Raw genomic sequence first — 16,811 nt, 5'->3', positions numbered from 1 at the left:
CTAGGTTGTACTAGATTGGATCAGCGGGGAACTCTATTGTGTTGTGATTGGCTGCTTTCCTTCGGCTAACGAAGTCTAAACCAATAATAGCAGAGGTGCTGGCGCCTGCATCACACTGTAAGAACCAATCACGGCGTCGTCCCTTCGACAGATCCAATCTAGCACCAACCGAACAGCCGAGACTGCCTTCTGTAACCGTACGAAGAAATGGCTGCGTCCGTATGCCGAGTGGGGAGCACTGTGGGTCGAGCCCTTGCCAAAACCCACAGAGTAAGTATCTCTTTAAAGGTCGTACAGAATACTTTGTTAAAAAATGTGGAATATATTGGCGGAATGTTCCGCAACACTAAAAGTGTTCTGGTACGTGCTAGCCAGGAAGCTAGCTAGCTGTGCTATTCGCTGTACAGCTATGGAGAGTCTGTAACCGGTTAGCATTAGTTAGCTATCACTGAATGCAAGGTCAATCGGCTTATGAATCAATGCATATTGTAACAGCTACCTAAAGCACTTTGTCCACTTCATTAAAGATCTTTCAAGCAGTCTTATTGTCGTTTTACTTAAATTTGGTCATTGACGAGGTAACATTTGCTATTTGTCCTCACTTGCCCTCAAAGACAAGTGAGGCTAGCACCGATAGTGTAGCGACTTTGGAAAGACACATGACTACTGTTGTTGATGTGGCTGAAGAGCCGGATAAGAACGAATACGTCAACTCGAAAATAACATGAAAACGTCGTAATAACACCCAGGTTGGATTATACTTGTAGCATAAATTCAAGATTTTACCAGATTTTGTAATAACAGTACAGTTCTGTTTACTAGTGACAGCCCCTGACATGTCATTACAGCTGTACCGTCTTAAAAAGACACTGCTCTAGAGGGATTTGGGGTTAGCCTTTCTTTTTTTGATCACTCATTCTGCAGGTGATAAAGATTGTGCTAATGAACTGATATTTATTACCTATTAGCGCATACAAAGTCAGAAAAAACATGCTTTCCTCCCAGGTAATCAGTTGTAAACACAGAACAAAATGGATCATTTTAATTAAAAGCCACCGCTAGCAGGAGAGTCCTTTTGAACTTGCAGATAGATCATTGGGATGGTACACCAAATGTTCTTATATTGGGATGTTATGTAGTATAATAAAATATAAAAGTGGTTCTCCAGAGTCCTATTTTAAAATTTATTGTTTTAATGTTTTGCATCTGTAACTTCTCCAGCCCATCCTGCTGTCCTTGAGGCGTGGACAGGCCTCAGTAAGCTATGCCCAGAGTCTGTCAGGAGCCCCTGAAACCCGTCTTACTACACTGGACAATGGTTTGAGGGTTGCGTCTGAGGAGACTGGACATGCTACATGCACTGTAAGAACACGTCATAAATAATGCTATAAGTTGGAGTTGTTTAAGCACACGATAGACACTTTTACTCATGTAAACCTCAGCATATTTATTCAGCACATGCCATCTCTTCTTTGTCACAGGTTGGACTGTGGATCGGTGCAGGCAGTCGCTACGAGAGTGAGAAGAATAATGGAGCAGGCTTTTTCCTGGAGCACATGGCTTTCAAGGTAAACTTCATGACCTTTGCTATCCTACAGGGCTATTTGTTAAAGTAGAATTTATATATCCAAAATGACAGAGGTTGCAATTACATCCCCCCCTTCAGTAAATGTGTTTTGTCTTCTTTGCAGGGAACCAAGAAGCACCCACAAACAGCCCTTGAGCAGCAGGTGGAGTCTATGGGTGCTCACTTGAGCGCCTACACCTCCCGGGAGCACACTGCATACTATATGAAGACCCTGACCAAAGACCTGCCTAAAGGTGAGAGGCAAAAAAAAAAAAAAACACAGATTCTTCTCTAGTTTTAATAATACAGTGATCGCCAAGACATCACAGTGAGATAAACTATTTAATGAGAATATAACAATAAATCAGTCATTTATACTTGGTTCTCTACTATGAAGGGAAGAAATTCCAACTTTCATTGTTTCTTAGCACCTAGTATGTGCATTTCTCCTCTTAGTTGTGAACAACATCTGTGTTTTCCAGCTGTTGAGCTGCTGTCAGAAGTCGTGCAGAGCTGCTCCCTTAACGAGGCTGAAATCGAGCAGCAGCGGAGCGTGGTCCTGCGTGAGTTGGAGGAAGTTGAGAGCAACCTGCAGGAAGTTTGCCTGGACCTGCTGCATGCCACAGCCTTCCAGGGGACTGCTCTGGGACACAGTGTGCTGGGCCCCTCCAGCAGTGCCAGGTGGGAGGAGCTGCCTGCTCATGAATATCTCTAGATTATTATTATTATGTCTTAGAACAGCTGTCAGGGGAAAGACTACTCGGGCTATTCGAGTTGGCTCAGTATAGCTTGACTTAGTTTTTAGGGTTTTCCATTTAGGTGGTACTACCTGATACCAGGTACTATTTTTACTACCTACTTGGCTGATGTTCCAAGTGATCTTAGGCGAGCTGAAAATGTGACATCAGACTGTTTGCCACCGACTTGCTAGTCAGTGGTGTCACTCGATGATTCCCGAAACCTTCACGAAAATCAAAATTGCCATTTTTGAAAAATCCAGCAATGAGGGAAATATGCTTATATTGTACTTTTTTTTTTCTTTTCTTTCTTTTTTTTTGGAGCTAATAAATTGTCACCTGTTTGCTATCGCAATAATTTTTATACTGCATATAAATTTATACTGGTATTATTGCAGACAATATGATATGGCACAGCTCTAATGATAGTTGTTATAATTCTTTAACTAACACAGCAAAAAAATCACACAATTTACACCTTTATGTAAAAAAATGACTAATCTTTTATACAATGCTCACAGGAATCTGACCCGCCAGGATTTAGTGGATTACATCAACAGCCACTATAAAGCTCCTCGCATGGTGCTCGCTGCTGCTGGAGGTAGGTGTTCTTCCTCTTACGCTGTTAGGACGCATTATGGTGCATTGCAATGCTCTACAACCTTGAAAGCCTTGATGCTTATCTGGTGTGTTTCCTCTACAGGTGTGAGCCACGACGAGCTGGTTGGTTTGGCCAAGTCTCACTTCAGTGGAGTGTCTTTTGAGTACGAGGGAGATGCTGTCCCTGTGTTATCACCCTGCCGGTTTACTGGCAGTGAGGTGAGATGTGTTAATTAAAAAAACAAATAAAAACTGCATCTTCATTTTTTTTTTCTTCAGTATTTGTGTTTATAAAGATTTCAAAAACCTGGTTCTTGTTTAGAATGAGACGTGGGGACATTCAAAATTATGGTAAATGGTCTTCTTCCTCTCCTCAGGTCCGTATGCGTGACGATGCTTTTCCCTTGGCACACATTGCCATCGCCGTGGAGGGTGCTAGTGCTGCTAGTCCAGACATCGTGCCTCTTATGGTGGCCAACGCCATCATCGGCAGCTATGACCTTACCTACGGTGGTGGAAAGGTTGGAAATGTTATTTATTTTTTAAAATGTACAGTGTAGAACAGACGGCAACGATGAAAGTGTAACTGTAGTATTGAAATGTCCACAAACATGACATCATCATGCTGGTTCTTTATCTTTTAAGCTTTATTTGTTCTCAGGTAAAAGTGTTGCTGCCACAGTGTATAGTATATCAGATTTGAGATTTAAACTCAGAAAGGAGGATCTTGCTGAGATGAACAAGTCTTTGTTATGTCTGACAAGAAAGTGATTAAAATGTAAACAAAAAAGAGTACTTTTTTTTAGTAATACTGTAATTATATTGTGAGTGTCAGCTATTGAATACACGAATCAGTTCAACTGGAAAAACTTGACTCTTGGTTTCTTCTTTAGTTATGAAGAAATATAATAACATATTCCTTTTTCTTCTCTTTTTCAGCACCTGAGCAGCCGCCTGGCTCGCCTGGCGGTGGAGGATAACCTCTGTCACAGCTTCCAGGCCTTCCACTCCTCTTACAGCGACACTGGCCTGCTGGGCATTTACTTTGTGGCCGATAAGAACAACATCGACGACATGATGCACTGGTCCCAGAATGCCTGGTCAGTAATGGTTCACGGACAGAGAGATGCAACGGGAACATTAGAGTCTGTGGTTTGTTGCTAAAGGTTTAATTCCTTCATATTTTGCTCCCTGCAGGATGAATCTGTGCACCACAGTGACAGAGAGTGATGTCGCCAGAGGCAGGAATGCTCTGAAGGCTAGCCTGGTTGGACAGCTCAATGGTACGTAATATCTGTAATGGATTATACATGTGCATATAGTTTTTGCACACCGTTGAAAACCTGGAATTTTTAGATCTTTTTCATAAGCTCCTTTTCAAAAAAGTAAAGTCCTAAAACGTTTTTGAGCTGAACATGTGCAGCAGAATGAATTTGAGAGCAATGACACTACCTGATGATACTGTGTGCACTGCATCCCTGAAAGTCTCACACAGTACAGTATGTTTTAATCACAGAAAAAAAGAATGAAAACGTTCTCTTTTTATGAACTCGGACACACCACTCTCATGAATTATAAGTTGACACTCCTGTTTACCTTCTAGGAACAACACCAATCTGTGATGACATTGGCAGACACATTTTGAACTACGGCCGGCGTATTCCTATAGCAGAGTGGGATGCTCGGATTGATGTAAGTTTACTCTAAAGGACAAAAAGATCACAATGTTCTGTGTCTTCACAGCATCATACAGTACCTTCTCAGATTTGGCTTAGTCCTGTAGTCTCTCCCGGATGAGCGTTTTAACTCTAAATCTTTCCTTTCAGGCTGTGACCCCCAAGATGGTGCGTGACATCTGCTGCAAATACATTTACGATAAGTGTCCTGCTGTGGCTGCTGTCGGTGAGTTCTGCTGTACTTTTAGTCTCTTCACAGCAAGGATGCAGCTCATGCTGCAACTATTTTCTGTAACCTGTCCCTCCTTCTCTCCACCAGGCCCCATTGAGCAGTTACCGGACTACAACAGAATGCGCAGTGCCATGTACTGGCTGAGGTTCTAAGATGATTAGTTATGTGTCTCTTCTTCCTCACCCTTACTTCACCTTCCTCCCCTTATCTCTGCGAGAGTAAACAGTGGATTCTCCACATGTTGGTGTGTCAGCAAAGGCAGCCATCCAACCTCTGCTTCCCGTTTTTGTCCAACCAGCTCATTAACAGTAGCCATCAGGGGGCAGCCAATCTGCATATTTTGTCTTTAAATTGCGTTCTGGTTACATATTGATTGTACTGCACAGGTACTGCTCACCTTATACTGATTTATAAAGGGAACAGAGGGCTGACTTGAACATTGAATAATTATCAGTGTGACATAATATGGTCAGTACTGAATATCACCAGATGGAGCAAGAGTATATTTATAATTTCTGTAACATTTGTTTCTGTCCACTATTGTACATAACAGAAGCTCTCATTCCAACAAAAATTAAAAAAAAAACTGTAAAATATTTGTCTTGTGTCCCTTTGTTAGTCATACAAAAGGATTTCTTAATGATTAAATTATGTAAATACAGAAATGTTGAATATGAATGTAAACAGTACGCGTGTGCACAATATAAGCAAAGAGCTAACCTGGTCTTACTGTGAGTCGCATTCACACCTCACAATGTTTTTAAAACATAGGTTTGTAATATCAGACCACTAAGGAAAAAGTACTTTTTAAACACAGCAAGGGCTTTTCAACATAACATTTCTAAACACAGTAGTTTCCTTTAGAAAGCATCAATTGTGTTTCCGCATAAGATTTTTCAGCAGAAGGAAAAACTTTAATTGAGCCAAAGCACAAACCACTGCTGTGCAATGATGCACTTTAACTTTGCGATACTTGAAACTTATAAAATCAGGTTAAAGCTGAGGGTTATCTTCCAATTTACACACAGTATAAAAACAAAGAGTGCGCCACAGAACAAGACTAGGACTGCACAGGAATGGATTGTGAGGTTAGCAAGAGAAAACTATTCGTGCAGAAGAGACACCTTGAAGTCAGACTGAAGCATACTAAGGACAAGAACAGATGAGATGAAGCTACAGCTTTTTGACCATAAAGATGCTGCTCATGTTTGGAGAAAAAAGGAGCGGCTACAACCCAAAGAACACCGTCCCCACAGTGAAACACAGGAGTTGGGAGTATTATGCTGTGGATGTGGAGAAAGAAGAATATGTGAAGATTTTGAAGAAAATATCAAGCTGTAAGCAACAAAACTAGTCTGGTCAGTGCTTTGTTTTCCAACACAATAACGACCCAAAACATGCTCCTGAAGAAGACCAAAGTGAAAGTTATTGACTGACCTCATTTGAATCCCATTGAAAATCTGTGAGGTGAACAGAAGAGCAAAGTCCGAGAAGACCATCAAATCTAGAGCAGCTTGACAGATTGGCTAAAGAAGAATGAGCTGAGATTACTCAGGAGGCATGTTTGAGACTTGTTGAAATTCACAACAAATGACTGCAAGCTTTAATCCATCAAAAAGGATTCACAATTATCAATTAGCATTGGGTGGCCCAATAATTTTGCCCCTGGCAGATTTTGTAAAGTAAAATAATGTAAGCATTCAAAATAAAACTAGTTTGTTTGGAAGAGCTGTGTGGGGGCTAATATTTCTGTCTGGAGGTTCTTGGACTTTTAAAGCACTGATGATGTGGTTACTAGACTACCTTCACTTTTAAATCTAAAGTTTTTGCTGGAACTTAAATTGTCACAGTTTTTGTAGTGTTGTAAACATCGCACTTTTTACTTTTCTGAAAAAATTGTATACATTAATGAACACATTATCATTCATGTTGTTGTCCTAAACCAGACGTGCCATTTCTATTATCTGTGCTCAGACTTCAGATGATATGTTGGGTTAATCTGTGATCTTTGTCTTGACGTTTAAATTGTGGCTGTGGCCAAAGCGCAGTTTGCCTACTTCAGTTTTGCCACAGTGAATAAGTATTTGCAATTGTCTTCTAATAGCCTGTCCTTACTGCTGCCAATTGCTGCGTTTTATTAACAACGTCTTTAGAACTGAAACATTTCATGAATATTAAGCGGGGCGAACAGTCGGAGAATAAAGTGCTCTCTGATACGCATCAGGCTCATTGTAAACAGCCTACGTCATTAGTCAGTTGAATGGGCAAGTAGGACCTGCTATGACGTATGTTTTATCTTGAATCACACAGATGACATCGTCTGAGGTTCATGTGCTGCTCCGTGTCATGTTGAATAATGCTGCTGGTACAACTCAGTACATCTGTTTGTTGCTGTGTGACATTACTGTGACCTGTGGGTAACTGAAACGGCTCGTAAGCCTGAGGCCCTCAAGGACCTAGCAATCGTAATCTGGCTGCACTCGTAATATATCATTAGTCGGATGAGAGTAAGTTCTTTGATGGGCCCGAATGGAGGTGACTCAGGAAACGAGATAGGCTTCGTCTTGTTGAGTTGCCCTCCTGGCCCTGTAAGACTTTTCCTCCACGGGGCTTTATCTGCAGTCACTTCTCCTTCTAACCTCTTTATACTCACCTCTTCTCCTCTGTGCTCTGTAGAAAGGAAGAAAGATGTGTTCTCACAGCATGTTCCTCTAAGAGTCAATGTTTTTTTTCCTGGGGCATAGGCGTAAAAACACGTCAAGGAGGGGCTGTCATGCAGAGGGTCAGATCGAAAAGACTGACATTAGTCAAAGAACAAGTTTCAAAACTGGCAGCCAGTGAAAAACTTTTATTCTGTGTTGTTAATTGGTATTAACAAACACACACAAAAAAAAATTCACCTCACTCACCTCATGTCTTATTTAGTTGCTGTGATTTCCAGCTAATGCATGTTACAGAACAGACTCACTCACACTGTTGTCAGTAAATCTAAACCAGCTCCCAACCACCTTAATGTTTCAAACTCCTTAAATACATTCAGTTAAATCAGACCAAAATGGGCATGTCTCCCACAGTGTTCTTATCACTGTCATGTTTGATGTTCACTCAGTCTGCACGGATGATTTCCAAAACATAAACTAACAAGCATGATGAAAAGATGAACAATTTATGGGACATTTCAACACCCAACAATTACTGTTTTCTCGCAGCGTCTCCATGCTTAACTTCTGAATGGACGTGGAGGTGGGCTGTGCTTTGACTCCAAATTGGGGCAACTTTTCAAGTCACTCCAAGCAAGCTATTGTGATTACTATTGTGTTATTTTTAGAAAGAATAAGATAGCACTGAGTGCAAAGGAAATGAGATGAAATGAGGGGAGGGCGATGGGGTGTAGAGATGTAAACGATAAACAGAGAGGGGAAGGGGCAGTGTCACGGCGAGGATTAAAGTGGTTGAAGACGAAGCAAAGGACGAGCGGCTCATCGTCAAGTCCAGTTCAACATCCGACCGTGTTTGGTGCACATTGCTCCTCCGGTGAAGAAGCAGAAGCTGTGAGACAGAAAATACAAGATTACAGGACATCTGAGCATAAAAAGAGCTGCTGTCTTTAACACAGAGGAGGGAGAAGTGCCTTTTTGTCAAGTTACCAACTTTTGATATTGGTGACTGAGTAAGTATTGATTTTGGCTGGCTCTTGACGAGGTTTGCAAAGATTTATCTATGCATGAATCAGAGAATACTGCAGACTATAACAGGAGGATCAAATGGATGGATGATTGAAAGGTTAAGAAACTAAATATTCAGATGATCTAAAATGATTTGCAAAGAACTGTATTAAAGAATTTTGTGTTTCATCATCTTTTTATTGCTGAAGAAATAAAAAGCTATTTTTATTTTTGTACATCAGTTGGATATGTTGTTGTCTTTCCATGCGATCACTCACTGAAGTCTTGCACTGTCACAGTTGTGTAATATGGAGCTGATTCTCTGCTTGCAGACAGTCCTGACCATGAGAAGTGTGCGTGCGTGCTTCTGTTTGGCTCTGCTGCTTCCTTTGTGTGTTCAGAGCCGGAGGAGCAGTCTGGCTGTTGCCAAACTCGATGAAGACACAGAGAGGGACATGCTGGCTGTCGACATCTTAAACCGCAACGGTGCGTTGAGCTCACTGCTCCGATCACAGCATCATCTCGTGCTCAGGCGAGCCCCGCGCCCTGCCTCCCAGGTGCCAAAGAGAGCCCAGCAGGCGTCCCGTTTTGCTCTGTCCCTTGATGTTCCCACCAGCATCCTCAGTGTACTCATAGACCTGGCCAAGAATCAGGACATGAGGACCAAGGCAGCAGCCAATGCAGAGCTGATGGCACGAATAGGCAAGAGGAAATGAAAGCCCCCCCGGAGAAGTTTGAAGGCTTGATGGAGGAAATCTCACTTCACAACAGAGCTAACACATTGTGGCACTGACACCTGGTTAGAAACAATGTTAGTTCATGTGAAAGTAGTCATTGCGGTCAGTATCTGTCCTTTAGAGCTTAGATCTGCTTTACTTTTATACTTATATTTAATCCATTCCACACACAAACCACACCATGGACTGATTAATCACTACAGTGATGTGAAAAAACAAAACAAAAAACCAACAACAACAATCACAACAAGGACACTGCAAACAATGTAAGATGATGCTGGTGTTTAGTCTCAGATACTCACCATTGGCTCCCAAACTGTGACTCGGAGAAGTGTTTTATTGTATTTGCATGCAATCCGTAGAAAACATACAATTAAATCCAATATCATAATCCATTTTTTCTCAAGTCTAATTCATTTCTGCACTGATATCAGGCACGCTTGCCATAATTACAAGCATCAGCAGCCCATAAAGCACAAATGAATGGGTCTCAGCCAAATGAGCCTGCGTCACCCACAGCAGGCGCCGATGGGTGATAACAGGACAAAGACACGCGCAGGATATTGACCTCTGAAAAGAAGAAGAGACCCTTTCTAAAAACCTTTGTTCACTACTGATACATTTGGCAAACAAGTCACAGCTATTCTTAGTCTGAAGCCCTATCTGCTCTGGAGTAGACTAACATCTATGGCATAATTAATCTGTGCTCTTACACCGAGCAAGAAATGTGAAGCAACAGAGTGAAATAAACTGCTCATCTGATTTACACTGTGAGGCTTTTTTCTTCTTCTCTGTTTTATGCTGACCATGACTTTGGCTTGATTTAAATATCATCTTCACACTTTTGGACCTCAAAACGTGCGGATATAACAGAAACTAAATGAAACAAATCACTTCAATTACTGTGATTATAATACAATAAATATAAGTAAAGAAGCCACTAATACCCTGCTGAGCAGCAGACAAACTATCTGGAATTAAGATAAATGCTCTGACGGTTATTTACACAATAGTATTAGATTGTTGCCTTAGCTGGCATTAATTAGCTTGGGGTTGTTTACACTGCCATGAGAATATTATAACAGTATTATCTCTGTTTTTTTCAAACCTTTAGCCTAAAAGCATCTCTTGTAGCAGTTACCACGGGCGGTAAACCACAAATAAAACAAGTGTTTCTGCTTTTAAACAGTAATTTTACTCTGTGTTTAAGCTGGAGCTTTGTTTCCCATGACACAGCTCTATAGTCTGACGTATCTGTCTGGTGAAGCATACTTAAAATATGAACTTATTATGAAGTTCAAATAAATACAACTCACATCATCATCATCATCATCACAAGGCAGTTATCACCATAAACCGCAACTGGAGTGTACTCTGATTTATGTAATGAGTGCTCTCATCTGTGACACCGCAGTCTTTATTTGTCCCTTTCAGTTTGGCTTCCAAGTTGTTGCACGCATTGGCCGAGACAGCTGCTAAGAGTACAGGAAATACACTCGGACTGAACATTTCAGTCAGTAAGTAACCATTTTCCCTCCTAACAAAGCCTACAGCGTTTGCCTGTCTGAGCATTTTTTGAGTATTCCAAATTTTCACTATTCCACTGATGATGAGATGAGAAATGCTTTGTTTATCCCATATCTTTTGAATTGGACACTTTTATAGTTGTGATGGAGAGGAGGCTTGTGAGAGGAGGCATATTTGGGAAATTCTTTTGAATTTACCAAATAACCTGTTGAAAAAAATCTGGCAGATGGTTCTTTGTCAGACAGATATATTGTGTTATGGAGGATGATAATGTGCGGTATGAAAGATTTCCCGTGTGTTTCTTTGTGACAGCAGAGCTGAATCAGTCTGTTAGAGAAGGAGCTCTGCTGCCTGTCCAGTAAGTCATGCAGAGGTTTCTCAGGATTATCCATGATGGATGATGGTTTTTCAGATGCCTCGTCTTCATCACAGCTATAAAAGTGTCCAGTTTGCAGCCAGTCAGAGGGCCAGCCTTCCTAATCAGTTTATTCAGACTGTTGGTGTCACCAGCTTTGATGTTGCTCCCTGAGCAGACCACAGCAAAGGATGCTGAGTGATAGAAAACCTCCATCACTCTGTTGCACATTGAAGGAGCTCAGCTTTTGCAGGAAGCAGAGCCTGCTCGTGCCCTGTTTATACAGCCTGTGCTGGTCTTCCAGTTGTACTCCTCCACCATATCCAGATCCTGTCCCGTAAACGATAAACAGAGAGGGGAATGGATTGTTCAGCCAACCTCTTCCTTCTGAAGTCCATCACCATCCAGGTGGTGTCACTGCTTTACAGATGATTCCTCACAGACCACCCCACAAACAGTTTAGTCCTCCTCTCCATCACTAATACATCCAACCACCGCAGAATCATCAGAGTATTACTGTAGGTAGCATGACCAGGAGGTATAAGGGAAGTCTGAGGTGTACCAGGAGAACGGGAATGGAGAGAGCACAGATTCCTGTGGAGCTACTGTACTGCACATCAACCAAATCACACAGAGCTCTGTTCAGCATACTGCACCCTCTTTGTGAGATAGTCAGCAATCCATGAGATGGTCGAAGTTTACTGACATTTCCTGTAGCTTTTCTCACAGCAGCAGCCGATTCATTCAAAATGCACTAGAGAAATCAACGAAAGTGAGCTTCACTGTTCAGTCATTACTGTACAGATGCACCAGCATGCAGATGCTCTCATCATCTTATCATGATGTGGTCTGTATGTGGTGGTCACATTTGAAGATTAAAGATTTCTGTATATTTAAATGTTTTGTAATAAAATAGATTATGTATAAATTGCCCAGTAAAGTTACATTATGTAACAGCAGAAAGTTCCTACCTGCAGTTCCTTGCTCATCCACAAGATGTCCTTTGCTTTCTTTTTTACTTCCGTAATTAATTGAAATCTTCATCCACTATCCTTTGAGGTGCAATTTTAACATTTTGGATGAATAGGTGTTTTCACAAGTAATGAGTATGCCCACTGGATAGCATGTTGTTTAAAAAAAAAGAACGACACTAACCCTAAAATAAAGACAGGTACATTCAAAATGGCGCAGGCTTCAATTACAGCCGTTAGCAGGTGTTATTAATTAGCGGTTCAGCAAGCTAGCGGGAAGGCGCTTCACGGGAGGAACACTACAAACGTAAGGGTTCATCTAAGGATTTTGCTTCGCTATGATTTGTTTTAATTACCACGAACAGATTTAATATAAACCGTGAACTTTAACGAGCATTTTCTTTATTTTTCTTGTTTTTGTGGAGCCATTGTCTTTGTTTGTGACGGTGTACACTTTGTTCACGGGCGAGAAAGCCTAGTTTAGAAATGGCTAAATCCCCCATGTTTAATAGGTGAACTCCAGTGTCCTTTAATTCATGTATTTTAAATTGTTAGCGGCTTTCATTTGTCTAAACATCCGTTTTAGCTGGATTGAGAGATAAACGAGTATACAGAAATGTATCTGCTGCTTTTTCCTACAGTAACTTCTTGACTTTTAGGATTTTCCTTCGGCGCTCACAGGTGATGTCAGACAATGACGTGTAGCCCAGTGTGATAACACCTGACAGTGCGCACACACCTCGTCAGCGTGAGCCAATCCTCCAGTGTGATGTGCTGAGCAATGAACTATGACCTAATTTGTGAAAAGTACATGTTCTCATGTCCTCCAGCATTATACAATAATGCTGTAATTAAAGCGTACATTCCCCTAAATAACATCTTTCCTCAGATCACCTCAACCGCTTTGGAGCCTCACAGATTCAATTCAGTTTTGAAGCCACTAAGCAGTGGAGTTAGTTAGAATTAGGTTAGTGCTGCTCTGCTGAACACACTGCCTGATTCTTCATGCAGCTGTGTATTTTTAATTTTAGCTGAACTTTCTTTAAGATACTGGGTTATTATAACAAATTAAAATCCAGGGCCAGTGGGAGTGTTTATGCAGGATTTCTCAATAAAGCTGACGAGTTGCAACCAGATCAACAGTCATCAGCACAAAGTTCAGTGACCAAGTGTTGCAAGAAACAGCAACAAGAGAGGAGCGTGTACTTTATCTCAGAGGCTTTTGTGGTCCACACTGCTGGGAGCAGCGCTTCGGGAACAAAAACGATCAACATAAGGATTATATTCAGACAGGGTTGGGAGAAGTCTTGAGTTTCCTAAACTGTAAGAGTTATTATTCTTGATTGTTTCTTTTCTTTTTATTGGGACATAATCATGAAATTGAAGGAATGTTTATCTTACAAGTTATATTTATAAATGAGTAAGACTGACTGCCAAAAGTGGCCTCCAGTTCCAGAATTTGCTGAAATCGTTTTCCTAATTTTATTACTGGTATTTTCAGTTTTAAACTGCAAAGCTGCCACTGTCTCCTTCTGTCTCCTCATTTTTCACATGAAGCCTAGCTGCCACACTGATCATACTTATAATTGCAGGTCGAGTTGTTCTCATATGGATTATGCGATGAGGTCACTCAGCCTTTTCACGCCATCTAACCTCTCCAAGTAAGTGCTTTGTGATGGTTGTCACCCTTAGCTCTTTTGCTATTTAAAAAATTTTTTTTTCTTTTAAATATATGAGCTGATGACCTGACGTCTTACACCTTTTTCTCAGGTGTGTAACAGCGAGCGTGTCAGCTAGTGCCTCCATGACCCAGCAGCTCCTGTCGGGTCGAGTTCCTCGACCGAAGCCTTTCAGGGTCACGAATGCTGACCGCAGTGTGAAAAAGGGTATAATGGCAGACACGCTAGAAGACCTGACAAATAAGGTGAGAGAAAGATGTGAGGTGTAAAAATGCTGTGTGTGTCGGGGGGGGGACTTGGTTAGCAGCTAATAATCATGGTAAGGTGGTCACAAAGCATTTGGACTAAAAACGGAGGAATCAGGGGGATTCTGTGGTGTGTATTGACCATTGAAATTAGATAAAGGTTTGCCACTTGTTGCTGCACCATCTGAAGTGATTGAGTGTGTTTCGAGCTCATGTAAGTGAAATGTAACAAGAAAAAGGGCTGGTGTCAGACTATAATAATGTTAATTTATAAAGAAGCCAAATTTAATCAAGCCTAAAGTGTCTTAGCAAGATCTGAATGGCTTCAGTATGCCTTGGCATTAATTCAGTGCTCCTTGTAACTTTTGGTAAAGGGATGAAAAACAGGCTCCCTGAATCAGCTTCTTAATGATGGCTGTGGAGAGTGCCGTCTGACAGAATGGTGTAAAGGGTCCGATGGGTGTTGAAGGTTATCATATGTGATTCATAGCGTTTTCATTACTCATCAAGCCGTCTGGCTGTTGCCTTAACAATGGAGTCATCACAGAAGAGACCACTCCCAAAATAAATGTTTCAGAACAGCTGTGTAATAACTGCTTTATGGTTTACGGCATATTTTCTTGTGATGAGGTCACTGTACGTATTTATTTTATTTTTTCCTCATCTCTACTCTCGCTCAGGCCAGTGACTCGTTGGGTATACTGTGCGTCAGTGCGTTGGTGTTGGATGAAGATGGCACTGGTGTGGACACAGAGGAATTCTTTCAAACGCTCCCAGAAAATGCTGTTCTGATGGCTCTGCAGAAGGGACAGAAGTGGAGCCCACATCCTGTATGTAGTTTTGATTAGCCACTAGATGGCACTCTTGGCCAGCAACTTTACTTCATTGTGGCCGTGCAAATATTAACATATTGATAGCCAGTGATTCTTTGATGTAGACTGATAGAAAGGCATAATGCAGAAGCCATGAATATGGACCAGTCTGTGTTGTGATACATTGGCTATCCAGTTAAATATTTTATCCATCAAATTAAATGGAAGGGCAACATGCCATTTGTTGTGCAAAGGCAGAACGCGGAGTGAACCTCACATTAGTTTCTCCCCGCTCAATATTTTTGAGAAAAATGGAAGGCAGGGGTCTGATACTAATTGGACATGAGGGATTTGTGAGATTGCAGTAACATTCACCCAAAAGCAATGAACTTTCTCAGTAAGTGATACATGCATTAATTTGGACCCCTTCCCAAATGTTTTCTGCAACGACCCCTCATTGACCTTTTCTCATTGTCATTTGCTACTCACATCATCGCTGGCAGGAGCGCCATCAGTGTGTAGTTCAAGTGTGTGGCGGTGGAGTTGAGCGCTGATTTGTGCCCATTTGTCCTGACTCATATCCCTCATCCTGTCGCCCCCCCAGTACAACCTCTCCAGAGATTGCCTTATTGACTGCAGGCAGCAACAGCAGCGGAGAGATGTGGCCAAGCTGACCTTTGACCTCTACAAGAACAACCCCAAAGATTTCATTGGCTGCCTGAATGTGAAGGCAACGCTGTATGGTGTTTATACTGTGTCCTATGACCTGCGCTGTTACGCTGCCAAAAAGATGCTAAAGTGAGTGATGGAGGCTGCCAAAATATTCTGATATTTTTGTATTTTGTGTTGAACTATTATGTAACTGATTGTTTTTTCAGAGCATCTCTGTGGCATCTTTACTGAAACATATTGTTTGTAGTAATAGCTTAATCCACTTAGAGCTGAAAACTGATCAGTGTGAATGAATTTCTAATGCATAAATTAGCACGATTATCTTTTGAGACTTTTTAGTATTTTTTTCCCTCCCGTGCTTCTCTTATAAAAGTATTAAAAGCAGACCCTTGTGTATAAATGATGCACTCGGGTTTGAGCGTGTACACCTGTGTGGGTGGTGAAATGCGCAGACCCTAGAAGACCAAAGGCTAGATTTTACTGAGATTAATTTTGTTATGTCATCGCTGCCGAGATCTGCTGGTTTTCAGCTTTGGCTCGGAGCTTCAGTTGAGAGGATTACATTTTGCAGACTTGTCAAATGCGATGCTCCTATTGCAGGATGTGTGGTTTAAAAGGTCGTGGATATCAGTTTTATGAAATGCAGTTGATGTCAAAATTGAGCATCTGAGGTCGTGACTATCAAGACTATCTGGCTTCCTTGTGTTGTGACTTGTCTGAATTATACCAGACTGATACTCGTATCTCGTTACATGCAGGCTGTTTGTGTGGGCCTATTGGTTTCCACTCATGTCGCTGTAAATGGGAACTGGCTATTTATGACCATCCTCCCTCTTGTTCTCATGCGTGTGATTCCAGGGAGGCTCTGCGATGGACCATCTTCTCCATGCAGGCCACAGGCCACATCCTGCTGGGCTCCTCCTGCTACATCGAGCAGCTGCTGGAAGAGGAGGTGCGAGTGGAGAAGAGCCTGGCGCTGCCACAGGAAAGCAGGATCAGACAGCTGCAGAACATGCTGCTGGGAAAGATTTCTTACTTATGATAGACTGACAGTGGTGAGGTTGAGCTCTTATCCACTCTTAGATGTACATCAGTGTAGTTGTCACAGATGAAGCATGCAGTTCGTTTCATCATCTCATAGTTTCCAGTGCAGTTTGGCAACGTCATGAATTCGGCAGTCTCTTTTCAATGTCACTTTTTTTTTTTTTTTGCTGTTACATTTGTTTACCTCTTATGTATGTATAAACCAATGCCACAATTTATTCCTCTAAAATCACTTTTACTCACTATTGTGCAACTTTTTCCTATGATGATATAATAAATAAAAGCAACTGTT

At 41.5% G+C, this 16,811-nt stretch overlaps 3 protein-coding genes across 3 annotated transcripts; all 3 read left to right on the top strand.

Moving 5' to 3' along the window:
• The first annotated feature begins 41 nt into the window (after positions 1-41).
• uqcrc1 (ubiquinol-cytochrome c reductase core protein 1) lies at positions 42-5,408 on the top strand. Its single transcript, XM_085405891.1, has 13 exons — positions 42-270; positions 1,222-1,362; positions 1,482-1,568; positions 1,692-1,821; positions 2,050-2,248; positions 2,826-2,905; positions 3,008-3,123; positions 3,282-3,425; positions 3,844-4,004; positions 4,102-4,187; positions 4,508-4,596; positions 4,731-4,806; positions 4,900-5,408. Exons 1-13 carry the CDS (start codon positions 208-210, stop codon positions 4,962-4,964), a joined length of 1,437 nt encoding a protein of 478 aa, XP_085262017.1. The 5' UTR covers positions 42-207; the 3' UTR covers positions 4,965-5,408.
• A 3,001-nt stretch (positions 5,409-8,409) lies between these two features.
• LOC146669326 (uncharacterized) lies at positions 8,410-9,523 on the top strand. Its single transcript, XM_085407870.1, has 2 exons — positions 8,410-8,482; positions 8,810-9,523. The coding sequence occupies exon 2, from the start codon at positions 8,822-8,824 to the stop codon at positions 9,191-9,193; it is 372 nt and encodes a 123-aa protein (XP_085263996.1). The 5' UTR covers positions 8,410-8,482; positions 8,810-8,821; the 3' UTR covers positions 9,194-9,523.
• A 3,721-nt stretch (positions 9,524-13,244) lies between these two features.
• On the top strand, positions 13,245-16,797 carry cidec (cell death inducing DFFA like effector c). Its single transcript, XM_085407869.1, has 6 exons — positions 13,245-13,390; positions 13,660-13,728; positions 13,838-13,991; positions 14,672-14,821; positions 15,408-15,601; positions 16,334-16,797. The coding sequence occupies exons 2-6, from the start codon at positions 13,676-13,678 to the stop codon at positions 16,515-16,517; spliced, it is 735 nt and encodes a 244-aa protein (XP_085263995.1). The 5' UTR covers positions 13,245-13,390; positions 13,660-13,675; the 3' UTR covers positions 16,518-16,797.
• Positions 16,798-16,811: the final 14 nt, after the last annotated feature.

Source organism: Rhamphochromis longiceps, linkage group LG5, assembly GCF_057381845.1.
Source record: "Rhamphochromis longiceps isolate RC_006_pf linkage group LG5, R_longiceps_female_GT1.1, whole genome shotgun sequence".
Taxonomy (NCBI): Eukaryota; Metazoa; Chordata; class Actinopteri; order Cichliformes; family Cichlidae; genus Rhamphochromis; species Rhamphochromis longiceps.
This window is presented reverse-complemented; position numbering and strand designations above follow the sequence as displayed.